Source organism: Puma concolor, chromosome E4, assembly GCF_028749965.1.
Source record: "Puma concolor isolate L17-30 chromosome E4, mPumCon1.1.hap2, whole genome shotgun sequence".
In the NCBI taxonomy this organism is placed as follows: Eukaryota; Metazoa; Chordata; class Mammalia; order Carnivora; family Felidae; genus Puma; species Puma concolor.
Window position 1 is genome coordinate 65,974,821 of NC_141683.1, and position 19,135 is coordinate 65,993,955.

A 19,135-nucleotide genomic window follows, 5' to 3' on the forward strand; every position below is an offset into this window, starting at 1 on the left:
TATGATAAGGAGGAGGCCACCCAGACTGTCCGTCAATGAAATAACAAGTGGTTTGGAACCATGGTCATGCTGGTCTGCCGCCCATTGGGCCAGCACCCAAGTCCGCCATCTTGGTGAATAATGGACTTTGTGGCGATGGTGTTCCTTCTGGAACCGCTTTCAGTATCCACAGCCGAGTGTTGGCAAGGCCGTTGGTCAGGAGCAGGGGAGAAGGGTGGGAGGAGAGAGCAGTGAATGCCTCCTCGTGACCTTGAAGCTCCACGCTCATGACTCGAAAGAAAAGCCACCGCACAGGGAGAGATGTGAGCTCCATACCACTGGAGAGAGCACGTTTGATCATCTGATCCATCCTCCCAAGAACTGGGCTGAACCCTTTCTGACAGCGTGGTATTCTATGCCTCAGGCCTCGAATAGCGAGCCAGCTTCGGTCCTGTCTCATTGAAGGTTATCCTGCAACACAAGGGGAACGCAAGGATACCCAGTCTGATTGAGCAGAGAGAGATTGGACTTCCCCGCCCGTGTTGTGCACAAGATCAAAACACAGTCAAGGGAATGCAAATGAGGTGACCACTCAGGGCTCATATGTGCATTTTCTCTGTTTGTTTTATTTTGATGGCAAACAAGCATAGGATTGGCTAAATTGAACTCTGGAGACTGGAGGTCATCATGAGTGTCACGTAGTGTTACCATTAAGCCTGGACCCTTTGGCTAATGCCGTTTAACCTCTTTATAGCCTTTCCAAGGAATGTGGTGCAAGAGGGACTCACCTGGGTTTCCAGAAATTAAAAGCCCCGTAAGGCACCCAGGACCCACACTGCTCTGTCATCTTAGGGTTTTGCATAGAGAATTGGTAAAAAAAAAAAAAAAAAAAAAAAAAAAAAAAAAAGTACACGAAACCCTTCCAGATGCTTCCCTGCCACTTTTTGGTAAACACATTCCTTTTGAAAGGGCTCTAAATACACTTGTAGATTTTCAAAGCCCGGATTGCACACAGTTGTAACATCATGTAACATGCCCTTCATGTAACACTGAAGGGCAGTCAGAGACTGGACGTAGAGGTGCCATCAAGATGCCCCGTCAGACGTGCACTTTGTACACGTTTCTTCCCTGAAGCAGACATTACAACTCATGGAAAAGCATGGGGACATTCCTAAAACGTAGGTGACCCAGGGGACGCAGTAAGTGGGGAGTGGTGGAGCAGGAAGGCAGGGGGAGAGATTTGAGAGAAGGCACCAGGCGAGAGTAGGATTTCATTATGTCCAAGAATTCCATTTGTAACCTTCGTGTATTTTCTTTTTGAGAATTTATTTCTTTATTTGCTTGTTTGTTTAAAGTTTCTTTATTTATTTCTTTTGAGACAGAGGGAGAGAGAGAATCCCAAGCAGGCTCCACACTGTCAGCGTGGAGCCCGACGCGGGACTCACACTCAGGAACCGTGAGATCATGACCTGAGCCGAAGTCAGACGCTCAACCGACCGAGCCACCCAGGCACCCCTCTTTTTGAGGATTCTTTAAAAATACATGGAGAAGAGGGGCGTCTGGGTGGCTCGGTCGGTTGAGCGTCCAACTTCGGCTCAGGTCATGATCTCACAGCTCATGAGTTTGAGCCCCGCTTTGGGCTCTGTGCTGAGAGCTCAGAGTCTGGAGCCTGCTTCAGATTCTGTCTCTGTCTCTCTCCCTCTCTGCCCTTCCCTGCTCATGCTCTGTCTCTCTCTCTTTCAAAAGTAAACATTAAAAAAAAAAAATTTAGGGGCGCCTGGGTGGCGCAGTCGGTTGAGCGTCCGACTTCAGCCAGGTCACGATCTCGCGGTCCGTGAGTTCGAGCCCCGCGTCAGGCTCTGGGCTGATGGCTCGGAGCCTGGAGCCTGTTTCCGATTCTGTGTCTCCCTCTCTCTCTGCCCCTCCCCCGTTCATGCTCTGTCTCTCTCTGTCCCAAAAATAAATAAAAACGTTGAAAAGAAAAAAAATTAAAAAAAAAAAATTTAAAAATCCACGGAGAAGGACAGGAGCGAGCAGGTATCGGGGGGGAGGGGCTCTGGGTCACCATGGCAACATGACTCTTGCCGCCAACTCTGTCACCCATCAGCGCCTGACTCCCTTTTGGATTACCACGACGATCTCTGACCTTGGAATTAACAGTCGCTCACAAACCTGAAGATGACCTACACTTGAAGGACAGCAAAGCTTCCACACAGTACTATGAGCTCATCTTCACCCGGAGAATGTGTAATGGGTTATAATGCAACATAACTTATCCTCCCCCTTTACACTGTGGCAGTGGCTCTATAAAACGTGACTGGACTGTAGAAATGTCTAAGCATCGATAATTAACAATGGCTGTGGCCCAATGAATTTTTTATAGTTTACAGCGTTGTCTTAGTTTCAGATGTTCACAATACAGTGATTCAACAACTGTATATATTACTCAACGCTCACTGTGATAAGTGGACTCCTAATCCCCATCCCCTGTTTCACCCCGCCCCGCTATTTTACCACCCCTCTGGTACCACCTGTTTGTTCTCTAGAGTTAAGAGTGTGTTTCTTGGTTTGCCTCTTTTTTTTCTTGTTCATGTGTTTTGTGTCTTAAATTCCACCTGTGAATGAAATCAGACGGTATTTCTCTTTGACTTGTCTTGCTCAGCATTATACTGTCTAGCTCCATCTGTGTCCTTGCAAATGGCAAGATTTCATTCCTTGCATAAAAGGCTGAGTAATATTCCGTTGTGTATATATAACACCTCTTCTTTACCCATCTATCAGCGGACACTCAGGCTGCTTCTATCATCTGTGAGGCCATGTGAATTTTTAAAAGTTAAGTGAAACTTCAAATAATGTGAGAAATGTCAAATAGTATTTATGTTCCAAACTGCAGTAATAGGGGTGCCTGGGTGGCTCAGTCGGTCAAGTGTCCGACTTCGGCTCAGGTCACGATCTCACGATCCGTGGGTTTGAGCCCCGCGTCGGGCTCTGTGCTGACAGCTCGGAGCCTGGAGCCTGCTTCGGATTCAGTCTCCCTCTCTTTCTCTGCCTTCCCCTGCTCTCGCTCTCTCTCTCTCTCTCTCTCTCTCTCAAAAACAAAGAAACGTCAAAAAAATTTTTAACTGCAGTAATAATAGAAACATTATTATTCCTCTTAATCTGGTCCTGCAGGTAGATTAATTACTGAGTGTGCATCTATTACAGATCAGTCTGCATGGTTAGTAAGTGTAGAGGATCTTGTTACCGACTCATTAAGCACCTCTTGGTAGCATCTTAGACTTCATTAGCATACACAATTTTGGGCAATTCAGGGGAAACCTTTGGGCCCCTTTTCTATATGTAAGGTCTGCTAATTTGCCTTCTAGGTTATTGTTTTTAGTTTTTCTTTTCTTTTTTCATCAAAGTGATGACATTCTTAGCTCCTGATCATGCTGAACTAAGTAAAATATATATATATATATATATATATATATATATATATATATACACATATATATATATGTATGTGTCTATGTGTGTGAGTGTATGTGTGTGTATATATATATATATATATATATATGTACATGTATATGATCTTTTCCCTTCTGTGCTAGAGCTAATAAGTCATTAACCATTAACATTGTCCAGGTTGCTGGAAAGAAAGGTCAAAATAAAAAGAAAGATCAACATAAAAGCACAGCTTTTACCCTCAGCGTTGCAGGATCTTACTGAAAAGAGCTGGCTGGAATTAGCCACACTGTGGGGATTGGGGGTGCAATCCTTGAACCACCGAGTCTTCCCCAGACTTCTGACACCTCGTACGAGTTTGAAGGGTTCCTGAAACCCCCCTCGAGTTTGGTGATTCAGTAGGAGGACTCACAGCCTCACTGAAAGTACTCACAGCTGTGATTCATCACAGAGAAAGGACACAGATCAAAACCAGCCCGAGGAAGAGGCACAGAGTGGTCCAAACACAAAGCTTCTGTTGTTCTGTCTGTGCAAAGTGTGTGATCCTCCTGGTGCCAGTGTGTGACATACACGCGAGTATTACCACCCAGAAAGCTTCCTTGAGCCTTGGTGTGCAGAGTTTTTGGGGGGACTACCTTACATAGCATGATTGATGGATGGATGGATATCCCACATGGTTGTGCTCAGTCTGCGGGTTGACTGGTCCTGCATAGCCCAAAGCCCCTGACCTAAATCACACAGTTGATCTTTCTGGTGTGGTCAGCTCCCACCTTAAACAAATACCCTTCTAACAGGAATGACATAGATTACCTCCCAGAGGCTGAGGACAAAGTCTAGCCTTTTTGAGCAAAGCCCTATTCTTCACTACTCATACTAAGGGAGGCTTGGGTAAGAGAACCTTTAAGGAGGGTATGATAAATGTCTTTTAAACTGTAAAGGGCCAAGGTGTGCGCAAGAATTAGTCTTACCCTCTGTGCTCACAGAGAACAGAGTGAGTGCCCATGGTTAGAAGCATAAGGAAGATTTAAGTTCAGTGCAGGAAAGAGCTTTCTAATAATTGAGGCTATTCAAAGATATTACATAGCGTACCCCGGGAGTTGGTAAGTTCTCAGTCATTAAGAACATTCTGGCAGAAAGCAGATCACCTGCTATCATGGCAGTTCTTTTATCGGAAAATGCAGTGACCCCTGAGAATCCTTCCAACTGTGATATTCTGTGGTTCTAAAATTATTTCTCAGCTTCATTCAGGAGTGTGTCCTAGAATCGGCAGACTTTCAATGCTGTGATTCTCATTGCATGAATCACCTTTAAAGTATCTTCTGTCATCCCTGTGTGCTATGGTCTTGGAAGGAATGTATGTTTTCCTGAGCAGAACTTAGATTATTTAGAGCAATTCAGATTCTACTAATTCTGAGTGGCCAATAACTGAGACTGGATGGAGATTTTTCCTTGCTCTAGAGGAGAAGGCCTGAGTTGTTAAGCAAATGAGTAATGTAAAAACAAACAAACAAACAAACAACAAAAAAACCACAAAAACTTTCTATGGAACACTTTTAGTTTATAAAAGTGAATCCATGTATTATAACCAGGTTACTCATTGCAAGTATGTCTTATTAGGTAAATCTGAAGTGGTTAAGTTAGAATTTTAACTTGAACGTTCTGATAGCTATATAAGTGAATTATATCACATACTTCTCGTAAAATATTTTAATGAGACTATTCACTGCTTATAGCTGATCTTTCATTCTTTTTTTTAACTTTTTTAAAAAAAATTTTTTAATGTTTATTTTTGAGAAAGAGACACGCACAGAGTGCAAGTGGAGGAGGGGCAGAGAGAGAGAGACAAACACACAGAATTTGAAGCAGGATCCAGGCTCTGAGCTGTCAGCACAGAGCCCAAAGCGGGGCTCAAACTCATGAGCTGTGAGATCATGACCTGAGCCGAAGTCGGACGCTCAACTGACCGAGCCACCCAGACGCCCCTTATTCTGTTTTTAAATTTTTTTTTTTTTAATTTTTTTTTTTATTTTCAACGATTATTTATTTTTGGGACAGAGAGAGACAGAGCATGAACGGGGGAGGGGCAGAGAGAGAGAGGGAGACACAGAATCGGAAACAGGCTCCAGGCTCTGAGCCATCAGCCCAGAGCCTGACGCGGGGCTCGAACTCCCGGACCGCGAGATCGTGACCTGGCTGAAGTCGAACGCTTAACCGACTGCGCCACCCAGGCGCCCCTAAATTTTTTTTTAATATTTATTTATTTTTGACAGAGAGACAGAGTGCAAGTGGGGGAGGGGCAGAGAGAGAGGGAGACACAGAATCTGAAACAGGCTCCGAGCAAGTGGTCAGCACAGAGCCTGATGTGGGGCTCGAACTCACGAACTGTGAGATCATGACCTGAGCTGAAGTCGGATGCTTAACCAACTGAACCACGCAGGCGCCCCTACAGCTGGTCTTTCTCATGAAGCAGGCCGACCTCCTGTGAATTTTATCTTATTCAGATAAATGGAACACTGATATCCAGGTTCCACTGGATTCACGCAGCCCAGATTTCCTTAGACTTTGTCTTCCTCTGAGAACAGTGGCAACTATTCAAGTCATAAAGCAGCTTTCATTGGCCCCAACCCTTACCTGCAATGCGAAACCTTTAGCTTACGTGAACTGGCTTTCCACCCATATATTTTCCAAATGGATGCCCATCACGTGCCTAGTCTGTCAGGGGAAGTACTGCTTCACATAGGCCCCTGTGGGCCACCATCCCGTCTTTCTTGCTTCTCGTTGGGCACTGCCCCCAGAGTTCTGGAGCTGCCATGGTGCCAGCCTTGGATAAGCAGGATGGCCCGGGGAAGAAGGCATCGCTCCCGTGTGTTACTCTGTGTCAGAAGCCTTCCAAAATGGCGCCGTTTGTGCCTCAGGGCTCTCCAGTGTCTATTAAAGAATTCTGTGAGCGAACAGTTAGATTAACCTTGTCCACTCCCAGTTGGTTACAGTTTTAGGACCTCCACCCACAGGCAGTTTTAGGTTAAGCAAGGCGCACAGCTGCATCACGTGTATACCGGCTGGATCACAGAGGCTGGCCCTTCAGCTGGCAACGGGTGGTTCTCCGCGGGCTCCTTCCCTGAGCTCTCCCCTGATGAGGGAACTCTCCATCTCTCACATGGCTAAATGCCCAGTGCTTCCAGAAGCTCCTCTAACACACGTGCCAGAAATAGGGGCTGGTTTTGCTGGTGCTTTATTGTACAAGCCAGAGCCCCTGTCACGGAAGGAGGTTTGCCCCATTTTGCACTCCGCTCCCCAGCGTCCCACAGTGAGACCTGCTCACATTGTTTGCGGCACAAATGGCATAATGCCCAAACCACAGCAACTTCACGTTATTCCTTTTGAAAATGCATTAGGATAGCTTGGTCTGTACCAAGCTGTTGGTTCTTCTGTGGTACCAGAATCCAGATCGTTCATGCCTTGAGAGGTTGGCACCCTTGAGGGGAACATTGCTGAGTGAAGGCCGTTCCTGCAGAGCAGACGGCTTCCCCAAAGAGGAGGCAAGAAAAGTCTCCTCCCAAAAGCATGCAGGTCTGTGAAGCAGTTGTGAGAAGGGAGTCAGCAACACCCTTACAAATAAATAAACTCAAGGGAAGTGCTTTTCCCCTGTGGATGCATGTATTTCAATCTGTCAACTCAACAGTGTCAAGAAGGCATGTCCTTGGGACTTAGAAGACAGAGGCACGAGAATTGCCCTCACCCAGTGGGGCTGGTGTCCTCTGCTCAACCCTGTTTCTAATGGGGTAAAAACAGACAAAAACACAGATGTGGTCCACATTGGGCCATGGATGCTGATGTCTTGGGACCCTGGTCCCCAATACTTAGGCTGGCCTCAGGAGGTCACTCACTAGCGACCCATTAGGTGACGGTAAGAAAGGATGTTCACAGACCAGTAGGATGTAAATAGGAAGGAGGCAGGGTCAGTGGGAGAGAGAGTGGAAAATTCCATTTGAGTGTCCAGACTCGGCCCAAATTCACGATTTTAATCTGCCTCTTCTCTTCCTTTCTATTCGTGCTTCCTTTTCACTCTCCTCTCTCCGCCTGGTGGCCAGTGGGTAAATGCAGGGGTCTGGAGCCTGGGGGCAGAGGTGGGAGGTCAGAACCCTTGGAGCTGGCCTGTGACCTAGCAACTCTTGCCCAGCGGGTCAAGCTGTCGGCCTGAGGCTCTACAACATATTCCGGCAGCTTACAGGTAAAGTAGATAGAAAGTGGGATGCTTTCCGGAATGCAGTGTGGCTCCAGGGTCATATCCTTAATGTGAGTGATGGGGCAACTGGGAGGATCTGTCGGTTGAGCGTCCCACTCTGAATATCAGCTGAGGTCAGGATCCCAGGGTCGTGGGATTGAGCCCCGCCTCCGGCCCCATGCTCAGCATGGAGTGTTGCACTCTCTTGCTCTCTCTCGCTCTCTCTCTCTAAAAAACAGAATGCGAGGGTTGCCAACGTGGGTTTTTTTTTTTTTGGCATTTAAATGTTCATCGTTACCTTGATCTGGGTCTCTGACACCCACCTGAATTCCGTGTGCGTGGTCTCCATTCTTCAATACCGATGGTGTATCACTTAAAGGAAAACACTGTCGTGTTTCTGGAGGAAAGCAGGTCTGCGTGCAGCAGCGTGGGTAGCCGTGTGCCCGTGTTTCTGGTGTGTATGTCTGCTGTGACTGTTGCCACCCACAGGACTCTCTCTCTTGCAGATTGTCCTGGAGCTTAATTAGTCTTCTGGATTAACTAAGCTCCTTTCTTTCCACACTTCATTAAGAACTGACATGAGGGAAAAGGCAGTCTCGTCTTGCTTTATTCTGAGCCCTCGCAGTGTGGGTGCTGAAGGACCCCCACGCGAGTTACCAGGGGACACCTGTGGTGTCTCTCTCACGGGAAGCAGGGCGTGAAAGAAGGTTGTCCTGTGGTGCTGTCGTCAGGCTGCCCGACGTGGTGAGTCAGAGCTGGCTGCCTCTGTCTCCTTCAGAAGGACGTGGTTCACAGATGCCCCACTTTCTGCCTCCAGGGTTCCTCTTCACCTTTCTGGAAAAGGAGCATATTTAACATATTTTCCTGAGCAGGAAAGGCGTGGCCTTTTTCTTGTGAAATTCTCGGGCTGACACTGCAGCGTGATGCGGGTATCGTATTTCATCAGAGGACCTGTACCCCTCACCAGTTGGGAGGGTTGCCTCTCCAGAGGGTCAACGAATAATGAGCCATGGATTCTGGACCACCCTTTCAGAAAGGAATTCAGAGTTTTGTTGGGTGATTTAGGGACCTCAACAAATAAACACCACGTGGGGGAATCCCAGCCAAGGAGACGGACGGTGCTGTCACTGTGGAGGTGTGGGAGTCACAGTGACTGGGGACGCCCTTCAGGCTGGAGGGCGCTTTCCTTATCGTGTGTAGTATTAGATGTCCTTGTGTCATTGACTTTAACGATGATGTCACAATGCGCTTTACCCGCGTGTGTCCCTCACTGGATAGAGTGTGACCTCGCACCTGTATGGTACCCGACGTGCTCGGTACCGTGTCTCCTGAACGGGCCCCTGCAGATAACGGGCCCAGCCTCACAGCCCCTTCAGAAGGACGGGCTCTGCTTCTGGATGAAACGGGAGGTGATCCGGGCAGTTGCCCATAGCTGTGTCCCGGTGCTCGAGTGAGCCTATAGCTCGGGATTTGTCCCTCGCCGGCTTCCATTATGCTGACTTCCGCTCTCCCCTTGCGAAACATCTCAACTAAAAGAGAGACAACGCAGAATGTCCACTCAGGAAGAGATCGTTGAATAGTAAGGAACTCACGACCCACCTTCACGCTCAGCTTGCTGACTCTTTGGTGCCGTGTCTGGGATGAGACCACGTTATGTTGTTACTCTAGAACACAGGTCAAAAATAACACCCATTTTTCCGTAAAGGGGCAGAGAGTAAACATTTGTGGCTTGATGGGCCACTTGGGCTCCATCACCACTACTCGACTGTGCTGTTGCAGCCCGAGAACAGCGAGAGGCAATATGTTAGCAAACAGGTGTGGCTGTGTTCCGATAAAACTTTATTTACAAAAACAGGTGGTGGGCTGGGTTTGGCCTGCAGGCCCTGCCCTAGAGGACCACCTGCTCATCGTGCTTTTTTTGAATTATTACCATTACCATTTGTTCACTCTCCCATTCTTTTGTCTTAATAAAAGGTCGGTTTATTTTTTAAAGGAAGACATTGTTCCAAAACCCATTTTATTTTGGTTTTAACTTTTTTTTTTAACGTTTATTTATTTTTGAGACAGAGAGAGAGACAGAGCATGAACGGGGGAGGGTCAGAGAGAGGGAGACACAGAATCCGAAACAGGCTCCAGGCTCTGAGCTGTCGGCACAGAGCCCGACGCGGGGCTCGAACTCACGGACCGCGAGATCATGACCTGAGCCGAAGTCGGCCGCTTAACCGACTGAGCCCCCCAGGCGCCCCGCAAAACCCATTTTAAAAGGTGTGTGCAGGGACGCCTGGGTGGTCCAGTCAGTTAAGCCTCCGACTTCATGATCTCACAGTGCATGGGATTGGGCCCCATTTCGGGCTCTGTGCTGACAGCTCAGAGCCTGGAGCCTGCTTCGGATTCTGTCTCCCTCTCTCTCTGCCCCTCCCCCCGCTCATGCTCTGTCTCTGTCTCTCTCTCAAAAATAAATAACCATTGAAAAGAAATAGAAAATAAAATAAAAGATGTATGCAGGGTGGGGCGGAAAGGAGGTGAATATGTGTGCCGGGCACATGGGGGCTTGGAAGACTGGCCCAGGCCTTCCCCAGACCGCAGTCGGGTCCTGCCCCCCACCCACGCCATCCTGCACAGCAAGGACCCCTCCCACATGGCCCCTAAGTCCCCCATGCAGCCTGGAGCTGGGCCTTGGGGGCCACTGGCCCTGCACCTGTGCGTTTCCCTTCCTCCTGCCTCAGCCGTAACACAGAGACGCAGACTGAGTCCGTGCTGACTCTTGCCCTGGAAACTCTTTTGAATCTTTTTATTTTCCTGCCCCAGCCACCAAGTTAAATCCGCAGTTTTCAGCCTTTAGTACCCTGCCCCTTCTTTCACCTTCCCTCCCCAACTTAACTGTCTTTGTTCCAAGTTAAAAGATCATCACGAGGCAGAAGAGAACCCAAGCTTTATAGCCACCATTTTTCATTCCCATAAGGCTATGTTTTAGAGTCTAGAGAGGCCCGTGCGAAAGAGTCTCGTCAGCAGTTTTACTGGCTTTCCTCGAGGAGAGCTAAAACGCCGGTTGCCAAGCAACGTGCCCCGGCTTCTTCCGACAGTGTGGACTTGGGGAAAAAAAAATCATCCTACGATTGACTAGTGAAGGGGGAGCCGGGTGGAAATGCACAGGGCAGACAGTGCGACGTAACCGTGTTCTGCCTGCTCCTCCTGGCCCCTCTTCCTGAGGACGGACACGCGGTCACACGCAGGAGGGAGCGTGCCCTCAGCAGAGCACGACGGTTAGCAGGCATTCACACCAGGGGACTTTGTGGGACACGTGACCCTCATCAGCCGCAGGTTCCGTGTTTACGAATCACGTTCAAACTCTGCTCGAGTGGCGCCTTTGCTGTCGTTTGCAGACGTGCACAGCGGCCCAAACGTGGGGTGGCTTGATGTGCCGTCCCCAGCTGAGATGGGACAAGCCAGCCCTATGCCTCCTCGTCTCGCCTCTCTTCTTGTAAACGAGGCTCCTCTTCAGAGTCCTGTTTGGTGCCACGTTGTTTGTATTTGTGTGCTTTTTGTTGGTGGTTTCACTGCCGAAAAGGCCCCCAAGCACAGTGCTGTGGGGGTGGCCCGGTGTTCGTTGGTGTGAGAAGGCAGTGACGTGCCTTACGGAGAAAATATGTATCTTCGAGAAGCCTCGTTCAGGCATGAGTTGTAGTGCCGTTTGGCATGAATTCAGTGTTAACGAGTCAACAATATGGTACATCCAGAAAGAGGAAGAGGGAATTCACTGACCTGTGCGTCAGGCTGCTTCAGAAAGAGTTAAGTAACATCTAAAATGCATGATGAAACTACAGATAAAAGGCTCTCTTTATGGATTCATAAGATGAATGATCAAATTAAAAACAAAAACAAAAAAACATCAGGGTGCCTGGGTGACTCCCTTGGTTGAGCGTCTGACTTCGGCTCAGGTCATGATCTCACCGCTAGTGGGTTCGAGCCCTGTGTTGGGCTCTGTGCTGACAGCTCAGAGCCTGGAGCCTGCTTCAGAGTCTGTGTCTCCCTCTCTCTCTGCCCCTCCCCTGCTCATGCTCTGTCTCTGCCTCTCTCTCTCCCTCAAAAATAAAAACATGAAAAATAAATAATTTAAAAATTTCAAAAAAAAAAAAAAAAAAAGCATAGTGGACAATATTGTGAGGCTGAAAAAGCCAAAGAAATTTATGTTCTTATTACCTAGGGTCAGAAAAACAAACCCTCTTCAGCTAGTGTTTTGTTCTAAAGAAATAGTGCGCGTAGTTCATCATTTGTAAGGAATGTGTATTAAATCAGGTGTTCTAAACAGAAACACGTGAAACAAGGTTATGTATTGATCGATTCATTGACGGGAAACTGACCAGTGGCCCCGAGGAACCGTTCCCATCTGGACTCACTGCTTCAGGGTTCACAGAGACTTAATAGACCACAACCACCTCGGACAGTAAGAATTGACTGCAGCGGTCACGACTTCCCACTGATGGGATCTGTCTTCCACTCGAAGACACAGTGAAGACAAAACCCAGGTGCAGGCTCTCCGCGAAGAGTGTGTGCCGGGAGTGGGACCCGACCGCCCGTCTGGCTGTCGGCTCTGGTGGCATCCGTGACCTGCCTGCTGGACACATTTTGAAGGCAGATGAGTGTTTGCAGCGAGGCCTTGATCCTTCTGCACACCCCCTTCCCTGTCTCAGTCCGTTGAGGCCGCGCTGAAAAAATAACCACAGACGGAGGGCCTCAAACAGCAGACATGTATGTCTCAGAGCTTTGAAGGCTGGAGGTTCAACAAGGTGTTAGCAGGTCTGGTGTTCGGTGAGGCAGCTTCCTGGTTCATAGACGGCTGCCTTCTGGTGACAGCCTCCGATGGCGGAAGGAGCGAGCGAACTCCCCCGGAAGTCTCCCTTATAAGAGCGCTGTTCTCGTCGATGACAGCACTGCCCTTGTGACTGGTCACCTCCCGAAGGCCCCCCCCCCTCCTGATGGCATCACTTTGGGGGTTAGCTTGCTTGCGTTCAGTCCGCAACACTCTCCTTCCACGACTTTCATCACTGACGAGTTTGGCTGAAGGAAAACCCTGATGCGTTTTTTTTTTTTATTGCCCTGGAACTGAGCCAGAGTGAGCCCGGCGTCCCGAACTGACACCTTAATTGGTTCCAGATGGAAAAGGCAAACTCTGGCTCTCACCCCGCAGTCTTCCTCCCCGAAGGCCCCATGCAGGTCACGTGTGAAAGGGGTTCCCCGTTTCCAAGGCCTGATCTCTGCAGACAGCAGCCTGCCTCTCACACCGGGTCTGCCGAGCTGGACGGTCCCTCTCCAGGGAGCTCTGCGGGGGTGGCCGGCTGACAGCCTGGTGGGGACACAGACGTGAGGACGAGCCCCCGGAACCTGGCATTCTGAACACAACGCACAGCTATGCACACAGGGCACAGGAGACGCAGAGGCTGCCTCTGCCTTCGGGATCAGGGAAGCTTCCAGAGGTGAAATGACATCTGGCAGCAGTTGAGAGGAGAGGGCTGATGATGACGTAAGCAGAAGCCTTTTAAGAGCGAGGCAGGGAGACTGTTGGGACACGTGCAGGAATGGAAACACATGCACCATCGCTCCAGGTCAGTTTTGGAAGAGCCTGCAACCACCGTCTGTAAAGTCCTGAGCCTCATTATCACCACTCAGGGCCCTGGCCCCACACGGCACCTGCGGAGTCCCCAGAGGAGGCCTTTCTAGAAAGGTCTGCGTTCTGTGGCTGACGGATTGAGTGCTCGGGCCCGTGTCTCTGTTTCTCCACTCGTAATCGGGAACACAGACACCTTCTCCTGCATTGCCGCCACGTGCAGGCACGAGAGGAAGAGACAGATGGTGATAAAGTGCTTGCCACTCTCGCAAACAAACTGGGTACATTGCAGACACACAGATCTAACACGCAGGTTCGTGGCTGGCAAACCACTTTGCCTTGCAGGGACCCCTCGCGCACAGACACTTGAAAAGAAGGGCTGTGTGTGCACACAGCCTGCCGAATCAGTCACAGAGCCGTCTTCTCCCTTCCTCCAGTTCCTATCCCCAGGTCCCGTCGTCCACAGCGCCCGGTGGGCACACACAGACGCACGGGCTTACCCAGGAGCAGGACACGAGTACCAAGGGAGGTGTGTCACGTGGATTCCATCCTTGGGGTTAGAAGCCCTTGCTCGGCTGCCCGCTACAAACAGCGGTGTGCTAGAAAATGATGTTAATTAGTACGCCCTTTTTTTAAAAATGGGGGGAAAAAAAAAACCCTGCTGCCCACAACAAAAAAGCCATGTGTAGGCCCGCGGTCCTACCCTGACAGCCAACGTGAAGCATGACCCACTAATGCAGCCTTAATTCACTTTGTTTGGCAGAGAGAGCAAACTCACCATGCTGCTGCGAGAGTCCCTGGGGAACGTGAACTGTCGCACCACCATGATCGCGCACATCTCGGCGGCCGCCGGCAACTACGCAGAGACCCTGTCCACCATCCAGATCGCCTCGAGAGTCTTGAGGATGAAGAAAAAGAAGACGAAGGTAGGGAGCTCCCAGGGGGTGCAGTGGGTGTAGATGCTTTGGGAGCCCTACCCTGGAGCCGAGCCGGTATTCCTGATCCCCGAGCGCGGGGGCGGGGGTGGGGGGGGGCAGGCGATGCTGACGATAGTCGGGTGGGGGGGGGAGGAGGATGAAGTCCGTGTCCCCTAGCCCCGCCAGCTGCTGGTCATCCAGCCTGGACCCCTAACCGGGAGCACTAGGCCCACGTCAGGCATCTGGGTAGGACGGGAAACACTCCGTGTCTCCCTCCCTGCCCTGGTCCCACGTAGATAGAGACCCTGTCCTGCGACTGGCTGAGCCCATCTTTGGATTAGTGCTTTGCTCACGTGGTGCTATTTCTCCCGCATTTCCAGGAATCATTTACGGGCTCCTGGGCTTTGCCACGTGAATACAGTGGTTTCTTGTGGATGCGAGGAGCCTGGCAGAAACTACCAGCCTTGCTTTCTCGGGCAGAGGCAAAGCCAGGACCCTGGTGGCATGACCAGAATGTGGCAGAAAGCCATCACAACTGTGGTCACCAGGCCAGCTGGTGAAGCGGGAAGCTTTTTTCCTTTTTGTGTCTTTCTGTGTATGGCGGGGAGTGGGGGAGGGGGGTCAAAAATGGGCCTTGACAACCTGTGTGACGCAGGATACCACAGACGGCTGGGGTATGCCACGGTAGTGACCTGTCTGCCCTCAGGAGGTCACCCGGGGCCCGGGCTGGTCACCTGTCCTGAGCAGGCTCTGTTCCCCAGCGTGCCGCATGGGCCGTTCTCACTAGAGGCCACGGTGTGGTGGCAAGCTGGGGCATGCCGGCCTGACACACCACGAGGAACAGCCTGACGCAGGGAGGGGAACCGGGGTGGCCTGGGGGGCCTGTTCAGAGTCGCTCTGGGCTCGCCGGGAGGCCCGCCCCCGCTAACCTCCCCGCTCTCATCTTCAGTACACGTCAAGCTCGTCCGGTGGGGAGAGCTCCTGCGAGGAAGGCAGGATGCGAAGGCCCACCCAGCTGAGACCCTTCCACGCCAGGGCCGCGGGGGACCCGGACTTCCCCATCCCCCCGCTGTCCAGCGACCCCGACTACTCCTCGAGCAGCGAGCAGTCCTGCGACACGGTCATCTACATCGGGCCCAACGGCACGGCCCTCTCCGACAAAGAGCTCACCGACAACGAGGGCCCCCCAGACTTTGTCCCCATCGTGCCCGCCCTGCAGAAGGCACGGGGCGACGGCCGGCCCCCGGAGGCCGGAGGGGCTGCGGCCGGCAAGTCGGAAAGGGACTGTCTGAAGTGCAACACGTTTGCCGAGCTGCAGGAGAGGCTGGACTGTATCGACGGCAGCGAGGAGCCCAGTCAGTTTCCTTTCGAAGAGCTGCCGGTCCAGTTTGGGGCCCAGCAAGCGGGCAAAGGTCCCCTGTTAAGCCAGGCGGCTGGGGCCAACCCACTCTGTGAGTCTGAGAAGGAAGAGGCCGGGTCCGACGGGCAGCTGACTGACAGAGAAGGCACCGACCCTCCCGCCTCCAAGATGCAGAGGAATCACTCGCCCGGCCCCACCCCGGCTCTGCCCGGCAGCCCCAGCCCTGCCTCGCCCAGGAGCATCCCGGGCAGCGGCGGCGGCCAGCACGCTGCTTCCCAGCTCACGCAGAGCCCCAGCCTCCAGAGCAGCCGAGAAAGCCTGAACTCCTGTGGCTTCGTGGAAGGCAAGCCCAGGCCGATGGGGTCCCCGCGCCTGGGCATCGCCAGCCTGTCCAAGACCTCCGAGTACAAGCCGGCCAGCTCTCCCTCCCAGAGGTGCAAAGTCTACACCCAGAAGGGTGTCCTGCCCTCTCCTGCCCCCCTGCCTCCCTTGAGCAAGGACGCCTGCACGGCATCCAGCGAGTCCCTGCTGCAGCCTGAGGTGCGAACCCCCCCAGTTGGAATGAGCCCCCAGGTTCTGAAGAAGTCCATGTCCGCTGGGAGCCAAGGGTTCCCCGAAAGCCCGGTCGATGACGAGCACCAGGGGGCCACCTCTCCAGACCCCAAGAAGGAGGTCCTGAGCACCACGACGGTGACGGTGCAGCAGCCCCTGGAGCTGAACGGCGAGGACGAGCTGGTGTTCACGCTGGTGGAGGAGCTGACCATCAGCGGCGTCCTGGACGGCGGCCGCCCCACCAGCATCATCAGCTTCAACAGCGACTGCTCCGTGCAGGCCCTGGCCTCGGGCTCCCGGCCCGTCAGCATCATCGGCAGCATCAGCGAGGATCTCGAGTGCTACTCCAGCGTGGCCCCCGTGTCCGAGGTCAGCATCACGCAGTTCCTGCCCCTCCCAAAGCTGACCCTGGACGAGAAGGCCCGCGAGGCCGGGAGCCAACGTTCCTCCATCAGCTCCTGGCTGAGCGAGGTGAGCGCCGGCAGCGATGGCGAGCAGTCCTGCCACAGTTTCATCGCCCAGACGTGCTTCGGGCACGGGGAGGCCATGGCCGATCCTCCGGCCTCGGAGCTGGGCGGCGGCATCCAGAGCAGCCCCGTGGTGTGCCGGGAGAAGCCCGAGGCGGGCCCCGACGGTTTGCTCATCCTGTCTGACGTGGGGGAGGACTCTTTCGACAAGGCGACCCCCATCCAGGGCTGCAAGATATCCACGCTGGGCAAGGCCATGGTCACCATCTCCAACACAGCAGACCTGAGCAGCTGCGAAGGGTACATCCCCATGAAGACCAACATCACAGTCTACCCCTGCATTGCCGTGAGCCCCCGGCCCGTCCAAGGGCCCGAGGCGTCCATCGCCCCCGGGGTGAGCTCAGCGCCCAGAGCAGCCCAGCCCCAGGACAGCCGGGAAACCGGTGCAAAGATAGAGATGAGATTTGAGGACCCTTGGCTAAAACGGGAAGAGGAGGTAAAGAAAGAGAGCGCCTATCCCGGTGAAGAAGGGGCCGGGCGTGAGGCCGCCACAGGCCCCCCCGCAAAGCCTGAGGCCAGAGCAGAGCAGGACAGGAAGGCCAGCCCTGGGGACAGGCTGAGCAGCAGCAGCGGTGAGGTGTCCGCTTCCCCCGGGAGCGACAACCTCAGGAGGGTTGCGGATGGCTGTGAGATGGCCCTGCCCGGTGTGGCCGCCCAGAGCCCCGTGCACCCCAACAGAGGCCTGAAGTCCAGCAGCCTTCCCAGGGCTTTCCAGAAGGCCAGCCGGCAGGAGGAGCCGGGCAGTCCGTTCTACCACTGCGCCGCGGAGACCAACGGGCTGGGCAGCGCCCAGGGCGCGTCACCCTGCAAGGCGGCCCTGGAGAGGAAGGCGGCGTCGCCCAAGCACTGTATGCTGGCCCGGCCCAAAGGGACGCCCCCTCTGCCGCCGGTCCGCAAGTCCAGCCTGGACCAGAAGAACCGGGCCAGCCCCCAGCACAGCGCCTGCAGCAGCGGCACCAGCAGCCCGTCGCACCCCCCGGCGCCCCTCCTGGCCCCGTTCCCGGATGAGGCCGGCGGCCAGGCCAAGGAGGCCAGCAGCAGCAGCCGGCTGTTCAGCGCCAAGCTGGAGCAGCTGGCCAGCAGGACCAACTCCCTCGGCAGGGCCACCGTCAGCCACTACGAGTGCCTGTCGCTGGAGAGGGCCGAGAGCCTGTGCTCGGGGAGCTGGCGGGCGCACGCGGGCAAGGACAGCACGATGCCCCGCGCGGGGAGGAGCCCGGGCCGCGGGGGCGCCGGGGCCTCGCCCACCGCCCTGGGCCCCGCGCCGCCCGCCGCCGCCGCCGCCGCCGCCACCGGCGCCCCCGGCGCGGTCGCGTCGCCCAAGGCCGGCACGTGCAAGATCTCGGCGGTGAGCAAGCTCCTGCTGGCCAGCCCCAAGGCGCGCAGCCTGGCCACCGCCACCACCAAGACGCTCAGCTTCTCCACCAAGTCCCTGCCGCAGGCGGTGGGCCAGAGCCCGGGGCTGGCGGCCAGCGCCAAGCCCACGTCCTGGTCCACGCAGTCCCTCAGCCGCAGCCGGGGCGCCGGGCCCGCCGGCAAGCCGCCGCCGCGCGCCGTCAACGGGCGCATCTCCGAGCTGCTGCAGGGCGGCGCGGGCGGGCGCGCGGGGGGCGACGAGCGGCCGGCCGCGCCCCCGCTGCCCTCGCCCTACAGCAAGGTGACGCCGCCGCGCCGGCCGCACCGCTGCAGCAGCGGCCACGGCAGCGACAACAGCAGCGTGCTGAGCGGCGAGCTGCCGCCCGCCATGGGCAAGACGGCCCTGTTCTACCACAGCGGCGGCAGCAGCGGCTACGAGAGCGTGCCGCGCGATAGCGAGGCCACCGGCAGCGCGTCCTCCGCGCACGACTCCACGAGCGACAACAGCAGCTCCGTGGGCGGCCGCTGCCGCAGCCTCAAGGCCCCGAAGAAGCGCTCCAACTCAGGTAGGCACTGGGCGGGCGCGGGCAGGACTCCGGGCCCCCCTTCCTGCCTCCCCCCGCCCCCACTGACCGCCTGCGCCCTCAGGCCTCCAAGGGGCCACGGCCGCGTTAGGTGTCGCTGTGGGAACCCACTGCCAGACGTTGGCGCGCCGGGGGCATCCAGCCCGTGGGCACCTGCTTGCGCGGCCCTCCGGAGTCCCCGAGACCCAGGCTTGTCTGCTGTGGGAGCGACGGTGCCGCCGCTCAGGGCTTTCGGAGGGGTCAGGTCAGAGCCACCAGCCTCATGGCCTGGCAGCTACAGACACCAAAACTTGGGGCTGGTGGCCCTGAGACCCTGGCAGCCGCTCCCGGAAGCAGGATGAACCGCACTGATCTCCTTGGCCCTGCGATGGGGAGGTCCTTCCTCTGTCCCCCCCACCCCTGCCCCCAGACACACTAGTGGACAGTTGTGTGTATACAGCCACCATGGGGCCTGAACACACGCACAGTACACCTGCACAACACACACACACACACACACACACACACACTGCACCAGCACGGCACACCCAAGCACCCTGGTGCCCCAAATGCATGCTTTCTGAGCAAGTCTTTGCATCTCCAG

General features: G+C 54.2%; 1 protein-coding gene across 4 annotated transcripts in view; it reads left to right on the forward strand.

The window, feature by feature from the left end:
* The window catches only part of KIF26B (kinesin family member 26B), a 468,318-nt gene that overhangs the window by 432,683 nt on the left and 16,500 nt on the right, over positions 1-19,135 (forward strand). For all 4 annotated transcript variants that reach the window (XM_086693326.1, XM_086693330.1, XM_086693327.1 and 1 more), the window contains 2 exons: positions 14,020-14,182; positions 15,123-18,534. In XM_086693326.1, coding sequence (XP_086549452.1) covers positions 14,020-14,182; positions 15,123-18,534 — 3,575 coding nt within the window. The remainder of the gene's footprint in view (positions 1-14,019; positions 14,183-15,122; positions 18,535-19,135) is intronic.